Source organism: Paramormyrops kingsleyae, chromosome 12 (assembly GCF_048594095.1).
Source record: "Paramormyrops kingsleyae isolate MSU_618 chromosome 12, PKINGS_0.4, whole genome shotgun sequence".
Classification (NCBI taxonomy): Eukaryota; Metazoa; Chordata; class Actinopteri; order Osteoglossiformes; family Mormyridae; genus Paramormyrops; species Paramormyrops kingsleyae.
The window spans coordinates 18,386,968-18,404,535 of record NC_132808.1 but is presented as its reverse complement, the minus strand read 5'-3'; the positions used below and the strand labels follow the sequence as shown (position 1 = coordinate 18,404,535).

The following is a 17,568-nucleotide window of genomic DNA, read 5'->3' as shown; positions in this document are numbered from 1 at the left end:
CTATCTCTCTGCGTTCCCCCAACTTTGGAGGTGTTTGGGTATGCATATAGCATGGGATTGCTTGTTACTAATCAAAGACCACCCTGTATTTAGGTACAGACACCCCTCAACCCCTTTTCAGTAAGACCCAGTGAAGGACTGGAAATTAAAAATAAATCAATAGGTGAAACATTATATTCTTCATTTGCTTTTAACAAAATAATGTGTCTTTTAAAATGGTTCTCTTGCCAGACATATACCTGTAATCCACACCATATACTTAAAAGAGAGCATCATTAAGAATATTTTTTTTCTGACTAAGCTGGGAAAAATCTTGGGGAGAAAATTCCAGCAAGGACATAAAGAAAAACATTTCTCCAAGTAGGTTTTTCCACTGAGAATGGAGAGCTCTGTTACTATGTTATCATTAGAAGAAGACAATGATTCTGACTGTGGTTCATTTTAAGAACACATTTAACAGGATCTAAACCTGTAATGGCTCATTTGTTGAAAAATTTGGAACGTGATCCGCCCAGCGCGCTAATCTCATCAGTCTAATGGAAGAGCCCTCATGGTCCAGCCAATCCTTATTTAGGGAAAACAAAACTACCAAGATTTAAAGGATATATTTAATGAGACTAATTAAGGGTAAATAGAGCAGAAATGTCCCGTCGTTGTTCTGCCCTGCGGTGCTGATGTTACTCGAGTTACGTTGTGGTAATGTTGCCGAAGCATTGCCAGAATGGGGTTGTTTTCTCTGAATGCTCTGTTTACCGCTGTGCATGTACTTGTTATATATAACTCCCATTTCTGAAAGCTATTGGAGTGACTCTCCTGCCTCATCACCGTCGTTTCTGGGCCTCTCATGTCTTCAGCCTGCCCTAAAAAAGCACCTGTCTAATTCTTGTTCTTTGTCAGGTCTAAAAACCTTTATGGCTCAGCTACTCCTCAAGAATGCAGATCAGCGTGAAGCTACTTTATTTTGTCATGGAAGGACTCAGGATGACTCACCATGCTTACATAACTGTAGAAAGGGGACCGAACTGAATTAGACCGACGTGGCGTCATACCAGGCTGGACCAGTTCAAGCCGGATCATTCCTCCTTTATTCATTTGTCTTTCATCCCATGTTTGGTGGTCTTTAGCAGGGTATGAGTTACAGTGAGAAGATTGCGTCCATTTTGCCATTAATTCACTTACAGCTGAGTTTATTCGATCCAGTTTTTGTTGGTAAATGGATGGTTCCTTTGTTGTAAAACTGGCCGGCGGACTCCTTCATCAGCTGTCATATTCGCTTCCTCCCTCCGGATGATGCTGAGCTTCGGCGAGTGCAGTGTCGCATAATGACAGCATTGTGCCCCGCCATGGCCGTCATGGCTCCATCATCAGCGGTGGAGGTCAGCTAGCCGGAGGAATGCCACGCCGCTTCTCTGCGCCGCTTCTGTCTCAATGCTATCATGAACAGTTGTGTCGCAAGTTGCATTCGAATAGCGGCCGTCTGTGTCAGCGTACGAGGAGAAGGGCCTGACACGATCCGGCTTTGGTGGGACAGAGAATGGGCCTCTTATTCCCACAATTCCCTACGGCTGCTTACTGGCAAGTCCCTGTTTGTGGGTGTCGCAGGTGATTGCCTCGAGTCACCTTTTGAACTTGAGAGCGTGACTGACTTTCTATACTTACCTGTGGATGTGACTGTCATGCTGATGTATTTTTAGATCACAGACATGTTCAGAAGTTTTAATCCATAGCAACGTCTCAGAACTTATTTATTTATTTATTTATTTATATTATGTTATATTATATTATTTTAATTCCAGCAACAAAATGTCCTCTGAATAGATTAGGACATGTTACAAACACTTATGTTTGTGATAGTGCTTATTGTTTTTGTAAATTTTTCTCTACAGAAATATCAGTCCATCCATCCTTTCATCTTCCTATTGCTTATCCAGTACAGAGTCACAATGAGCCTGAGGCTCACCCCAGGCAGCACAGGGAACAGCAGGGGGTGCTCTAGACAGGATGCCAGTGCACAGGGCACACAGTCACACATATTGGAAAATTTAGATGCCTGTAATTGAATAAACCTGATCTTTAACAAAAGAAACCAATAGATTCCAGACACCTCCTTTTTGCAAGTAAACATATACTTTATTTTTTCATATTATTATAAAGCTGCGAGCTTGAACGTGTTTTACATTCATATGATCATGGCAGTAGCTAAATATCAGGCTTGCACTGCTGTCCTCCTGGTCTGCTGCTGTTGGTTAAGAGAAATGTTCACCTCCACCAATCACAGTCCTCATCCTCGATGGCGGCAAAGCGTCTGTTTTCCGCTTGGAGACGTAGCGGGTTTAATGTTCACCATGTGACGAGAACGTGTGTCTGCTCCCAGGACTTTCTGTCAGTTGGGTTAACCAGCCTGAGGGACCTGAGAACTTTAAACGATGACTACAGGAGAAATGCCCCCCCCCCCCCCCCAAAAAAAATACAAAAAAAATGAACAGCATGGAACCCCTTTCAGCTGTAAATGAAACAGAATGCTGTTATTGATTTGTTTTTGGGACCATAAAGAGTGTGATTGAGCACACACCAAAATGGCTTCTTCATTGATATAGAAGCAACTGTTGCAAAATGAGTGTTCTGTTTAAATAATAAAAATTTGTGTTTCGAGGATTGCAACACTGCAAAGGCTGCCAAGAAAGGAACAGAGATTTTAATAAAAGGGATTTTCAGACTTTTCTGCCGGTTATCTGTTTACATCAATCAAGTAATATTTGTCATAATGTCTCATGATGAGGTAACCGTTTCCATGGTTCCATGCTAATTCCAGATACATCCTGTACATTCACAGCTCCGCGGCATATTCCAAAGGTGAAACAAGATCACCATCTGAGGTGAGAGGCACAGTGCAGATCGATAAATTTGCCACACGGCCCCCTGGAAGGCAAGGATGTCCTATGGGCGGGTATGATAAGAATAATATATGTCCTCAGAATAATTACACCGAGGGCTTGGCTAGGCAGACTAATTGCCGATTTTTGAGGGCTTGTAAATGTATTTAATTTGTCTGAGTCATTAATTATTAAATGCATGTTCTGGCTAAATTGCACAGATGAATCTATATCTGTGTGGCAGCTGGCAAACTTGGTTTATTCTGCTCCACGCGCGTGGGGGCTGATGGGGCCTGATGTGCACAGCACAGTATGGGCCGGGGGTGGGGGGGGGCGGCTTCACGGAGCTGCAAATGAGTCTCTTTGTTCCCGGCCCTGATCCCGCTCTTCAGGGGAAGGCCCCCGGCTCCCCAGCAGAGATTCCATTTCCAGGCTGCTTTCCAGGCTCGTACCTGACTTTCCGTATGGAATCCGGGAACATCTAACATGCGCGGGGGGGGGGGGCAGGGTCTTACTGGCATGTATACAGCATCTAACAAAATATACACATAAATAATCATGCATAATAATCTACCAAAGAACAAATAATTTAAACAATTTAAAGTATAAAATGCATAATAAAAGGCCCTAGGATCCATCTATCCACCCATCCATCCATCTTCCCTGACCGCTTACTTATCCAGAATGGGGTTGCGGTTTTTGCTATAATATTTATGATGGTTTTTCAATGCACACACATTTGTTTTACATTACATTTTCCCAACTGACCACATTGATTTCGCTGATTGTCATAATGGAGATACCGCCTTTAGTTCCCGAGGCCCTGAACATGCGTGACTGGCTGGGTAGGGCTGTTAGGCGGGTGCAGGAGGCGACCGCGAACTCCGGGACACTGCCCGATGCCTCGGCGCTTTGCCGCCATTTCCCAGCCTTCTGTCGATCCAGAGTGACGGTCAACAAATCATCTTAAACCTCTGCCAAAGGATTCCTTTCCCCATTGTCTTTCTCTGTGGCTTGCAGTGCTCACCCTGGCCCAATTCAAGCTGTAATTGCGTGCAGTGGACAAAGGGAATAGGCCCACTGGCATGTGCCATGATGTGCGGGGGGGGGGGTCTTTTGTTTCATGCCCAAGAGGAAACTCCAGTAGACTGTTTTCACATGTTTTCCTTTTTAGGGATTTTTTTTTCTTTTGGCCACTGAGAGCCTGGGTTAGAACCATTAACTGTGTTGTACAACTGGATAAACCATTATATTTAACCATGTGTAAGGCAGGCCGGCTCAGTGAGCCTGCAACCGAGTGAGAGCAAAGGAAATCTGCCCTAGATGTTTGGGGCGGGCAGTGGGGTGGCTGAGGCACATACAGGAAGTCCGATGGTCAGGCCGGCATCTAGCTCCTTCAGGGTTCCATCCCCCCAAAGTCCTGAGTCATGCTTTTTATGTCCTGGTGGGGGTGCAATTTGAGCAGAGAGGGTGGGCAGGCCTAGCAGCCCAGGGGAGGTCAAACGGTGCACTTATGTTTCCTTGCACTTGTGTATTATTTCAGCCTGAGTATTTTAGTAAGTGCAAAATGGACAGAGATGGAGAGAGAGTTTGACAGCCACACCTACACTGGCATCATGACAGGGTAACCTGGGATGACACCGTGGTAAACTGGGGCAAAGCTGTGTTGATATTACGATGACACGGTGTAGCTATTGTGTGGACATGGTGATAGTCTGCAGTACTTTGGGGGCTGTATTGATATTGTAGTGACATTTTAGGTTGTAACTCTGGTTGAAAACAGTACAGGAGTCTAGTCGTTAGTCCATTTTTGTACATTTAGATTGTTTATTTGTCATGAGGATGAAGTTGTACTTTATGCTCATGTTTCTGCGTCGGTGCATTCATGTCTGGGACAGTAGGAAATGGTGTAATTTCATGAATTAATAAATTGTTTTCGATAAAGTGTACTGCAGAGTATATAAAATAACATAGTTCTATATCACTGTATGTATCCTAGTGGATCTTTCTATGGAATAGTCATTTTCAGTATTATTTTGCATTTAGTTCTTTTGTATATATGTATAATGTTGTTTGTTTTCTGGGAACCAGTCAGTCATAAAGAAACATAATGGCAGTGACATCCCTCACTGGCGACTGTTTGTTTTCCCACTGGTTCGTTTTGTCTTAATTTTACCCCCTTCCATCCTCCTCCTGCCCTGTCCTCCTGTTTGCGGCTGTTGTTAAAGGATGGTCTTCACCCCTCCACCAATCACAGGCTGCATCCTTAATGGCAACAGAGGCCCATTTTCTGCTCAGAGCCATAGCGAGATTCACGTTCCGCTTGAACTGATAGCTGATGACATGAAGCTGGAGTATGCGTCTGTGTATGTGTGTGTGTGTGTGTGTGTGTGTGTGTGTGTGTGTGTGTGTGCGTGTGTGTGTGTGTGTGTGTGTGTGGATTATGTTAATATTACATTGTGGGGACCAGCAGGTGGGCAGAACCAGCCAGAGAGACTCAAGAACTTTAAAGAATTTCTATGGGAGAAATGCCCAGAAAAATCACAACATAGCATGGGCTTTCAGTTTTTGGCTATAAATATAACAGAATTCTGCTATTGATTTGTTTTCAGAAACACAAAATATGTGATTAAATGCACAAAAAAAATATTTTAATGTATTTCACTCCAGGAGTACCTTCCAGAAAATTCCTCCAGTTAAAATCATATTGAACAACAGCAGCTCTTCATTCTGGGAACTCGTATAGAAACTGTTTTCTTTTGCGTGTTTCTTGTGAGTGATTATGAACATTTTCATTTATACGTATATTATTCACTGCAGAATCCTCGGCGTTCGTCCCGGTCGCTGTGGACACAACCACCGCCAAGACAACTGCCAGGTTGGCAACGGTCACCTTCTCCACCACCACAAGGGTCACTGACATGTCCACCACCAGCCCACGGACCCGGAGTACCACCACACAGCGGCCAGCAGAGGGCATCGTCCCAGAGGTCACCACCCGGCCCGCTCCCTCATCCCAGCTACCCAACATTGCCTTTGACTACTGCCACCCGCTGGAGGAGGCGGGAATTTCCTGGCCCAAGACACACAGGGGACAGGTTGCTAGGCAGCCGTGTCCTGCAGGAACAATAGGTAAGGTCTCCTTATGAGATATGGCATTCCATAGGAATATTATGCTTAAAGAAAACAGAAAGTCCTCTAGCAGGTAAAAGAAGTCGCGTTGTGTAATTTGCATTAAAATGTCAAGACCATCTCTAGGGTCCTGCTCATTCATCAATATTTTGAAGAATTCTTTTCCCCCCAGAAGAATTCATTTATACGCACTGATTTTTGCAGCCTTTCAATAAACTGTATTTTTGCCCCACCAAGAAGCATACATTTCAGAATATATGTGGATTTTCTATTTAGTGAGCACATTTTCAGTTTCTTACCCTGTGATATTATGAGCGCAGCATATATATATTTTTCTCCAATGCTAATCTTCACGGCAGACTTCCTGAAATATGCTTCAGTGACAAAAGCGGGGCGTTCTGTTTCATGCTATCGATCACGGCATCGATTGCCTCCCTTCCGTAATGTGTGCATATCAGGCCGGGGTGCTGAGACTAATAGGTTATCACAAGCGATGATGGTAATTGGCAGCCATGGATTTGTTTGTCCTAGAGACCTGACGAGTAATTTAGCGCCTCAGATCGTGAGCTGATCGGGACGAGAAGGCACTCTCTGCCACAGGCGAGAGTCCGCACCCTGGTGCAAGATGTCAGAACCCGGTTGATGTCATTAATCTGACAAATCGCCACCCCCTCCTTTTGGAATGGAAGGATGTTTTCAGCTTTTCTGCTTGTTGAAGTGATATGCTTCCTCAGCCTTCGGTCATAAAAATGCTGTTTCCCCCAGCCCAGCCCTTGCTGTCAAATTGTCTGCATATTTATCACTTTGGACTGGTAACAGGGGGGTCAATATGACCCCCACCTCACCACCCCATTTGTGGGGTAGCCTCCCCCCTCTATCCTCTTCAGGAACAAAACAATCTGACCAAATTAATGGATGCTTACAGCAGCGTGCTGAGATGCTGTACTGGCGGAATTAATCATTTTGGATGATGGTACAACCTCGTTTAATATCATCTCTTTTCGTGTAATTAACATGTCCCTCATTTCCCAGGGCTTGGATAAAGGTGATAAAATAGTTTAAATATACATACACCATATGAAATAAAAGGATTTTAATTTTTTCCCTCTGAAAAAGTCATTGAGTCAGTCTTTGGTATTGATGCTGCTGGGCCTTCAAATATTTACTGAATCCTCCAGGATCTGAACGGGAATGCTCTCATCTCAGCTCTTCCTCCTCACATCTGCTGCTTCCTCCTCCTGTCTCTGTCAGTTTTTCGTGCTGTTAAACACAAAGAGTAGATGCTACAATAATTCACTGTGACTCGTCACTCTGCATTTTATTACCCCCTCCATGCTGAACTGGCTAATAAGGGAGGCAGGTTAGCGTAGCAAAATGGAAGGTTATCCTGAGGGAAGATGGGTTTTTTTTTTTTATTGATGCTCGTTTTATTGTTTCCCTTCAGTCCTTTTCTTCAGTTCAGAGAATCATCAGCATTGGTGGATGGAGAATCTAGCAGCTGTAGAAGGGGCTTTATTTGAAGCATGTAACATGCCTTCAAAGCCACTTGTTATTGGCCATTTGGGAGTCTTGCAGGCCTCCGGAAGTTATTAAAAAAAAATTGGCAGGAACATTTATTTTGCAGGTTGGAATTTGAAAGTAAAACAATCAATAAAGTCTGCAGATCTGGTTTTAGATGGACTCCATCAAATTGAGGAGCAGAGTAATATGACTGAACAAACAGACCAGGGCATTAGCAGCAGATGCTGCATGAACAGATGGAGGAAAAAGAACAATTAGATCAAGTCAGGCACAGGGTTGGAGGTGGGAACGACATGCCTGTCCCCAGTGTGAGTAACCAGAGCGTGGACCTGATATCTATCCGAGCGGATGAAGTGATGCTCCATTCCTCCTGAATGCTGAGAAGCAGGGTCATGCGGGAAGCTCAGCATTTAAAATTATGTCATCACGGGCTGAACCACTCTCCCTCGCAGGGACGGCCACGTACCTGTGTACCGACGCATACTGGGACATGCAGGGCCCGGACCTCAGCAACTGCACCTCCCCTTGGGTCAACATCATCACCCAGAAGGTAAGTCTCGCACAATGCGATGGTCAGGGGGATGTAAACAGATGAACCAGACAGCTGTGGGAGAGGACAATCATTCAGAGGTTCTATAAATGGATAAATGCAGGAAGCAAAGTTAGCATGATTCCAGGGGCCCCTGAGGGACAGAGGCCCTAAAAACGTAATTGGATTGGTCTCGGTTGGGGTGCCCATATATCATATGCTAGGCCCAAAATCCCTAGCAGTGCCACTGCCGTTACTCCAATGTACGCTATGAATTGCTTTATAAGCATATATGAAAGTATCTTGCATTATGGTGATTACTGCCATTCTGATGGCTGCTAGGGCAAATTGTGGTTCACCCACGTTTTCTCTGTAGTAGCGTCATCTTTAAAAAGTATCGTGTTAAACTCCATCCACCCTGGGCTGTGTGACTCTTGGTTTTCATTTCATCTGGCTTAATCTGTCACATTAACATTAGTTTAATTAACATTCATAAGGATGTGTTTCCCTCGGAAATATAGCACCGAAATTGGCCCTTCATGTGGCCAAATTAGCTGAAATCGTCAAATGGATGTTAGCGTGCCAAAAGCGTAAAACGCTGAAACCATGGTGCTAATTGAAGTTAATGCCGAAATTTCCGGAAAGAAGTATCTGAACGTCACCTAGCGAAGAGCTTGTGGTGTCAGTTCACAAAGGGTTGATTTAGTGACCCACAAAGCTCCCAGACTCTGTGAGGGTTCCTCAGGCACCCCTCCCCCACCATATGCCCCATACCTTAATCAGGCGACTTTTGGGAAGAGGTCTGAGCCCTGCAGCAGACTCGGACCTCCTCTGAACAAACTCACAAAGAACTATGCCTCAGTCTGACTGCTCAATTAAGCTGGCAGAGGAGAATTTGGGGCCAGCACACAGCACACATGCCTGTCCCATCAAGGGCCTGAGGTTTCCATTCTTCTGTGTTTCTGTGTTCCATGCCTGGGGAGGAAGAAGCTGAAAATGTACTCTGTTTTTTGTCCTCATTGGGGCTACAATGGAGTAAAAGATTAACATCCTGCCAGTATTTGTCAAAAAGCATTGCGACACTTTTACTTTAGACCCCCAGACATTCCATGTTTTTGATCCCTCCCAGCTCCCAGCAGGAAGCAAAAATGTGGACTGTCTGGCAGGGTGCTGGGAGGGAGCAAAAATGTATTCTGTCTGTGGGTCCCCGAGGACCAGATTGAGAGACGCTGCCTTACACATTCATGATTCGCTGTAAGTTTTCACAGAGTCACATTAAATGGGTCCTTCATATCCAAATCATCTGAAATCATAAACAGTTACAGGGTAACTTCAATGAAAATGAATATTTTAACAACACAGGGGTGATTTATAGAATGTATATTAAATATTAACCATCGTATTATTAATCTTAATTAAGCTTTTTGTAAATTAGTAATATGCCTGTCAGTTTCACCCATTGCTTATGTGACTCAGAATTAAGGGAAGATCAACTTGTCAAGCTAAACTGATTCAAGTCTTAGACTGTGCTGCTTGCAAGGTGTTCCTGTTTCATTAAGAGACAGGAAACATCATCAGCCAACTCGACTGGTCCTGCTGCATCAAATTTGTTAACACCAATTAAGCAATTCTTTTTAATTGGTTCTGCCAAAAAAAAAAGCACCGAAATCCTGATTGCAAGTGATAGCAGCATCAGTCTAGAAGAAGCCGTGTATTTTTGTGTTTGTTAACGTGCCTGCCAGCCGTCTGCGTGAACTGACATTGCAGATCGATTCAGATCCAATTATGTGGCATGTAGAAAAATACGAGGTCGCACACTTAACAGCACATCAGTTGAAAGTTTCCCAGCACAGGGCTGACCTCCTCTGCAGTGCTCTTTCACTGACGCTCACGACATTCGCATTTCATTTATTCGGCTTTTATCCAAAGTGACGTACAATAGAGAAAGCAGGGTTGGACGGTGCCTGGAGCGATTCGGGGTTATGGACCTTGCTCTGGGGCTCAGTGATGAAATCTCTGCTGACCCTGGAATTTTAACCAGTAACCTTTGAATAACACGCTGAGCACCCTAACCCACCATGCACCAATCTCCACCTGACACCTCACAGACTGCATTGCAACGGACACACACTTTAGCAGATCTTATTATTGTGTGATATTTCAATGGGAAACATAAGTGCTAATCTCTAAATTTCCCACAGTGTATGTGAGTGTGTGCCTTCCAGTGCGCTACTACCAGCGTGTCATTCCTCATGGCCTATGGTGCCCAGGAGAGGCTGCAGGCCCACCGCAACCACCTGTATTGGAAAAGCCGTTAAGGAAGATGGACAGATGATAATTGCTAAATGCAGTTAGCCAGTTAGCTTAGCCGAGATAAAGTTTATTTTCGTGCAGTTGTCTGCCTTCGGTCCAGCTTTCGGCCGCCCGCCAGGCTAGCTGAGGGCCTACATGCACAGCAAAAGCGACAGGCTAACGAAGGTGTTTGCTTGTTGATTTGATTAGTTCGCCTAAGAATCTCAGGGCAATTTGTTACCGTGATTCACCGTGCCACAATATTAGCGATGACTCAGCCTGCCAGCAAATCACAGCGTGCGAGCACGCCGCTTGGTCTGCCGGCGCTCTGCCTTGCAGAGATACGCATTGTAATTTAAAAGTTTAGACACAGAGCGAGAGGCTGCAGAGAGCAAATGGAGAGGCTCATTAACAAATAATAACCCAGGCCCTTAGCCTAAACAGATTTTTTATTTATAAACTCAAATGAAATAAGATATATTCCAGGCTTTGAGGCCATAGTGGATAATGTATGCTGGGATTACAGCTATTTGCCCGCGGAATAGGAGTGGGACCTGCTTAGTTTAGGGCCCTGGACATTGTGAAAAGAAATCATATGAAATCACCTACTGCTGAAAGGCGGCTGGTTATTGCTTTTCTCCCATGCCGTTACCATAGTGCGGGTAGCACACATACCTTCAGCACTTAGTGCTGCCTTCATGTGCACCTTGACAAAGAGTAGGAAGATGAGGGAAAAAGGGGGGAAATAAGATCGAGGTTAGCTCATTTTGGCTAGCATTTTTGAGCGTTTTCCTGGGGATTCTTCATGCCCGGATACTGTGTCTAACAGTAGCCAGCGCTTGCTTATCCTTCGGGCTGCTGGCCGGGCCCGCTAACTGTGCCCACTGTGCCCACGCAGCTACGCTCGGGCGAGCCGGCCTCCATGGTGACCCGCGAGCTCTCGGAGCAAACCAAGGGGCCGCTGCACACCGGCGACGTGCTGTACACCGTCCGCGCCCTGGGCCAGCTGGTGGACCTGCTGGACGTGCAGCTGCGCAACCTCACCCCTGGGGGCAAGGACAGCGCCGCCCGCAGCCTGAACAAGGTAAGGCACCCATCCCGTCCAGCAAAAGGAAGGGAGCCTCCAGCCCGCAGTGGTTGCAGAACAAACAAAGTCGTTTGTCTTACCTCTGAGGAGCCATTGTTATCTTAAATCAGAAAATCAGCCCCAGTGCCTTTTGAAATGAGCCTAACTCGGTCCGTGTCTTTGGGATGAGATAGCTGACAATGCACTAAGGCAATCACCTGCATATGTAGAGTTCCATATATGCACACATAATATATAATCTTATATAATGTTATATACATATATAAATCTGAAGAATTCATGTCCCAGTGAGCGTTCACACACCGGTTCCCCGGCCATCTGCGAGTGGGTATCGCCTCATCCTGAGGGCCGTGCTCCAGGCTGTCATAGCGGGATGAGCCGGAAGGGCGCCCATCATGCCGGCCGCAGTTAAGCTGGAGTGATGCGTCCCGTCTGCGCCGCCCTCACCGAAAAACAGCATCTGAAATGTCAGCCGTTAATTTGCAGGCACAGTGTAGTAGTGGAACGTGAACACCTGTTTTTTAAATTGCTTTTCAGACATTACCCCTTTCCGTCGGCCCGCTCCCTCCCGTTCAGTGAGGTCGGGGGGGCGGGGAGAGTGAATCAGGATTTTTCTGAAGGGCCCAAGGGAGGCTGGCGTTGACCTCATGAGCAACCGCTTGCCCAAAAACCTGTATCTCCCCAGTCTTGCCTTAGACTCATTTAATTCCACTTCTTTCTTCTTAAAAAACATTTTATTAAATGACAAACAGTAACCCGCAATCCCACAAACACGTGTGAAGTGACTAGGCAGGGAGTCGGAGGGGGAGTGACAGTATAGGAGAGCTGGCTGGATTATCTACTTATGTTTTGAGGGCCGCCTCTGTGATAGGCTTACCGGTGGCTCCGACTCTATGATAGGCTTACCAGTGGCTCCGCCTCTGTGATAGGCTTACCGGTGGCTCCGCCTCTGTGATAGGCTTATCGGTGGCTCCACTGGGCGGAGCTCTTCACCTCAGCAGTCGGAAATGCCCCCCTGCTCCCCATCAGTCCCACCAGCGACAAACAAATGCCAAAGGGAGAAAGACCTGTGTAATTAATACCTCCCCCAGCAGCAGTCACACGAAGGGTGCGAGCGTGCCGTTGTATTAACAGCCCGTAACACCTGCTAGTGTGAAAACTATTAAGAGAATGCTGTTTTGTGTCTGCGAAGAGCTCTTTTTTTTTTTTAATTGAGTTCTCTTTTTTTTTCCCCAGAATGTGGGTTTGTTGATTCCTTGGAGGAAATATGTTAAAGCCCAAATCGGTCACGGAGCTTCTATACCGGTTATGTAAATTGGATCACCTAAACTCAAGTGTGGTCTTTAATCCAGTGTAAACGCTGGCAGAACAAATCAACAGAAAGCAGGGATGTGTAGGGCTGCCCAGAGTTAAAGTTCGAGCATAATACCGTACGGGGGCGATGGGGGTTTTTAACGTTGCACTCAGGAGACTACAGAGCTGGTCGGCCTGGGACTGCCTGTGAACATTATGCATAATGTGGGCTGGTTTTCTGTTAGTGAATTCTATGCCTTTTCAATGATTATGTTTCAGATTGGACTGTTTACCATGAAATGCCTGTTGTACACAGACATTGCAAATTGTTGTGAAAGATGTTTTGTTTTAAAAACATATATTTTCTGGTGTTTTATATCTGTATATTATATGGGTGTGGTTTAGGTATGAAGATGCCTTCTCAAAGTGGGAATAGCATTTTATGGAGTGTTTCAAATTGTAGATGTAATGAAAGAAGAAACAGGCAAGAAAAATTGGCTGACTCATAACATTTAGCGGTTACATATGCATATCGGCAATGTATATTGGCATCTTTGTGAAAGTAAGACATACAAAAAATTGTGTTATAACACAGAAACAGCAATACAAATAGGACTTGTAATAGTTAGTGGCAGTCTTTTTTGTAGATATTGTCTATAAAACTTAAAAAACATTTGCCTTATCACCACTTATTTTGATGAATGTTTTTCTCAGACTGTCACACTGTTTTTACTGCAATAAGTATGTCTGAAATCTGATATTTTAAATCCCCTGCATAGTGTAAATTATTAATGCGATGATTTGTGTGCTAATTCTCTTTCCCGTAACGTTTTGCGACATGCCAGCATGTCTGTGGACTCTTGATTGCTAACAGTCAGATAGGTGTGTCGTGCCGTGCTGACAGGCAGCAGAGCTGAAGATACTTTCCGTGGCACGTATTAGACACTGAGGTCAGTGGCGTGCTCGTGATCAGAGGCTGTCGGGACGCTAATGGGGCTGCGTCTATGGAGGTGGGCTGTGGGGGAAGCAGACACTTGTACACAGAGGTGGCACAAATTACCGCAAATGAGGAGGACATTATTGGTCTCTCACCGTGCCTGTGAAGCAGTGATTTTTTCTATTTTTGATCCAACCCCGAAGCCTCTTTAAATTTGTGAATGTCATAAACAGCCTCTCCAAGCCGAACAAATGCCATGCCAAAGTTATTATTTTTTGACCTTAGCTGGATAATGTACTGACTGCCTTAAGTCCCTTTTCTGTCACTTTATCCCTCCATGACACAGGCGCGAAACACATTTTTTTTTTTATTCTATGGTTCCATTAAAATAATGAGCTGCCAACCTTGGAGTTCAACTTGAATCGTAACTGATATGTTAGTTAAATCTCCACTTGAGCTGCGCTGCAGATTCCTTTGCTCTAATTAAGATTCTTTTGATTGTTTTGATGTTTACTGAAAATGCGAGTAATTAATGCGCGCGCCGCTTTCTCCGCCACCATGTGAAGCGAGGAGCTGCTAACGAGGGGGAGCAGGGACCATGTTTGTGACTGTGTTTCTCTTTTGCATCTGACTCTGTCCTGCTAACGTTGCTCTCGGGATCACAGCTGCAGAAGAGGGAGCGCTCTTGCCGCTTTTATGTCCAGGTATTCCTATCAATTTTTTCCTACTCCCTGCTTCTTTTCCCTCTCCAGACACCTTTCTCGCCAATGAATGTGTATCCATGCTGCGATGCGCTAAGCATGCCACGTTGTGCTTGTGGGTCATCGAATCATTGCCATCTTGGGCCCAGACCAAAGTTATACACTCGCAAATTTCAAATCGCAACCCAGAGCTCATTATAGGGAGCCTATTCAGGTTCAGTTCTGGATTCCATCATTCACTTCTTTTTAAATTGGGATTCATGGAACCATTCCTGTCCTTTGGTCTAGGCTTGAGCTTCAGTAACACCCCCATCCACCCCCAGGTCATCATTTTTCCAGGCATGACTTGGCCGTTAATGCTTAATGTATGTCCTGTGCCTGCTGATGTAGAGTCTGGCTGATGTCGAGATCTTCCGAACAACGTGGGCAATCAGAGGGGATCGTGGGTAGTCTGGTGTAAGCCGGCATGTGTTCTGGGATAGGGGCTCCCACGGGCAGCGCGACAGGGCCAGGGCCAGTCTCGGGGCGGCTCTGCATGATGCCTTTTAAAGGTTGTCAGACCAACTGGGATGCTCTACACGGCTGTATGGGGATCCCCATCACTGTGTTAATGGGCTGGCAGGGACCTGCTGAGGGGCACAAGTTCCTACGGGGGACTGGTTGTGTGCTGACGGACGGGGGCTAGCAGGCTAAGAGTGGGCTACAGACATGGGGAAGAAGCCAGCAGTGAGCTACAGATATGGGGCAGAAGCCGACTATGAGCTTCAGACATGGGGCAGTAGTTGACTGTGAGCTACAGACTTGGGGAAGAAGCCAAGCTACAAACATAGGGCTGAAGCTGACTGTGAAATTCTGACATGGGGCAAAAGCCAGCAGTGAGCTGCTGACATGGGGCAGGTTGACCTTGCCATTGTGCCTTCAGAAATGTGGTTCTTGGTAGTGCCACAAGCTCTCTGCTACTGGGCAGGGCCTTCTCCTAGGGCATGGACTTTCTCCTGGAGAGCGAGATCCGATGACGTCATCTCCGACTCACTGGAATGGCGCAGTATTATGCGTATCTCCGCAGAGAGGTCACATGACATGGCAGCAGATGGCCTGTCGCATATGCCGGCGGTTACGCGTTACGTGTGCTTAGCTGTGCGGAGGTGGGTCAGTCAGGCAGTGAGCAATGAGCAGGCAGCGCTCTTCCGTGTGGGAGTGCGTGGATCATTCCTCACGGAAAAAGAATGAGTGGCTATCGGCTGCTTTCTCTTATTGCACCCCTTCCTGCCATTGCCGAACTCACCCTGTTAATTAAATGATTCCTTTTTTAAGCAAATATTTTGAGTTGTATTTTGCTGAATGTGTTTAAATGTCACATGACACGTAAGTGTGCGGATTAGAAGTTTTTATTGCCAATTAAATTTTTCTTGATATTTGCTCAACATTAATGATCCTCTCACAGCACAAAATATGAAGAGGTCTTGAGTTTCATTAAGAATGTGGCAATGACACATTGGGCTGTATTTCATTTCTTAGTGAAATGTTTCAGTATCAATGTGTCAGATGTTTGTGTCCTTTTTAAGTTTTATTTTTAAATTGCAAATGCAACTTAAGTTCCCTACAGCGCACACACATATATATATATATATAAAATTACACACAAAGCATGCAAACTAAAAAATTTTACAAAGTTTATAAAATATGGTAAATTATTTGTAAAAGTTTTTAGTTTGCATGTTTTGTGTGTAAATTTTTTTCGAAAACCCTATTGAAGGAGGTGATTGATAGTCAGGAAAAGTGCTCATAAGCTGTTATTGTACAGAATAAGAGGCTGTACGCATTGGGGGTATTTTCGCCTGTATGACCAGAGAATCCTGATTTAACAGGATTCACAGATGTTGGTAGAAGATCGTGACTTGGGAAAAAAAGAGGCCTTAATATCAGAGCTGGAAAGGAGGTGATGAAAACATTTATGAAGGATACCATAGCTTAAAAGGGGGTCAGGGGGCAGTGCTTGGGGGGCAATTAAAACCAAAAGAAAAAAAAGAAACAGCGGTAATTGTTATATCAGCCGGCGTCTGTAGCGGATCCTAAAACAAAGCATCTTTTTTCAGGTGCCGTTCTCTAAGCTTCGGTCCGGTTTTAGTACGCTACACAGTGCAGCCTGGGAGTTATGCAGGCCTGTTCTGCATGCGCGCCGTCACATGCAGACCTGCCTGAAGCAGGTCGGCGCAGGAATATGTCCCACGCTATGCTCCCAACCCCCTTACCCCAGCAGCCATGGGGCTCCCAGCAATCCTGGCGTCAAACAAAAGGGGAAGATTTTCAGCCCCGGAATCTAAATAATCAAACACCGTTGGAAGAAATTAAATGTATTGTAATAGGAAATCCAAGGGGAAGTACTGAACTGGGAGACTGCCCACCATCACTTCCTGAATGGTTATCGGGCACTGGCCAATGACCAGGCTCGAACGTCATGCGTGGCATCCTGTTTGGCCCGTTTGATTGGGGAGCACAACAAGAAACCCTCCAAATTTATCGTAATCATTGTTTTCCTCTTTGAAGAGGGAGGGCTGGGCATGACCCAGGGGCCGGAAACAACGCACGGGAAGCGTTATTAACAAGCTCAGCAGTTTTCCCAGGGTGAGAGAGCGGTAAAAAAAGATAATAAGCCATTACTTCCGCCATAAAACCCAACACAGTGCAAATCAGACGGAGCTGGTGACGATGTTGCAGCAAGGTGCCGGCGGGCCACCACACGCCGAAATCCACCGTCAGCCGCTGATCCTCCGCCGCTAATTAATTACCGAGCCCCTAATTGCCACGTTATTTGAGTGGGCCAGTTCTACTGCTGCTTAATAAAACCGAGGCAAGCTGAGTTTATCGCTATTGTTGGAACCATCAATTGTATTTTTATTTTGCATACGCAGGCAAAAAGTTTTATGTTTTTACAGTTTTAAAAATAAAATGCGATTTATGATCTGCACCTTAATACAGAACAGAGCTGACCTGCATATTAATTAAATAAAAACACCTAGCCTTGCTCCTGCATTCTGGGGTAACGTTAGGAAAAGCGCATTGTATGAACAGCTTTGAATGGAAAAAGGTCCCTCAATAAGGGGGTTACATTAACGACGTCATCCAGGTCTTCCCCAGTTTACCTCCAGTTGCCAGTCATTGTCTATTTAAATGTTATGAGCCGGCAACCCCAAATCATCCTT

General features: G+C 45.3%; 1 protein-coding gene across 10 annotated transcripts in view; it reads left to right on the top strand.

Annotated features, from left to right (window-relative positions):
- LOC111842607 (adhesion G protein-coupled receptor L3-like) overlaps window positions 1-17,568 on the top strand; it is a 179,562-nt gene that overhangs the window by 111,591 nt on the left and 50,403 nt on the right. For 9 of the 10 annotated variants that reach the window (XM_072697605.1, XM_023809355.2, XM_023809359.2 and 6 more), the window contains 4 exons: window positions 5,694-6,005; window positions 7,979-8,076; window positions 11,246-11,431; window positions 14,330-14,368. In XM_072697605.1, the coding sequence (XP_072553706.1) occupies window positions 5,694-6,005; window positions 7,979-8,076; window positions 11,246-11,431; window positions 14,330-14,368 (635 nt within the window). The remainder of the gene's footprint in view (window positions 1-5,693; window positions 6,006-7,978; window positions 8,077-11,245; window positions 11,432-14,329; window positions 14,369-17,568) is intronic. The other variant, XM_023809365.2, reaches the window with a different exon arrangement.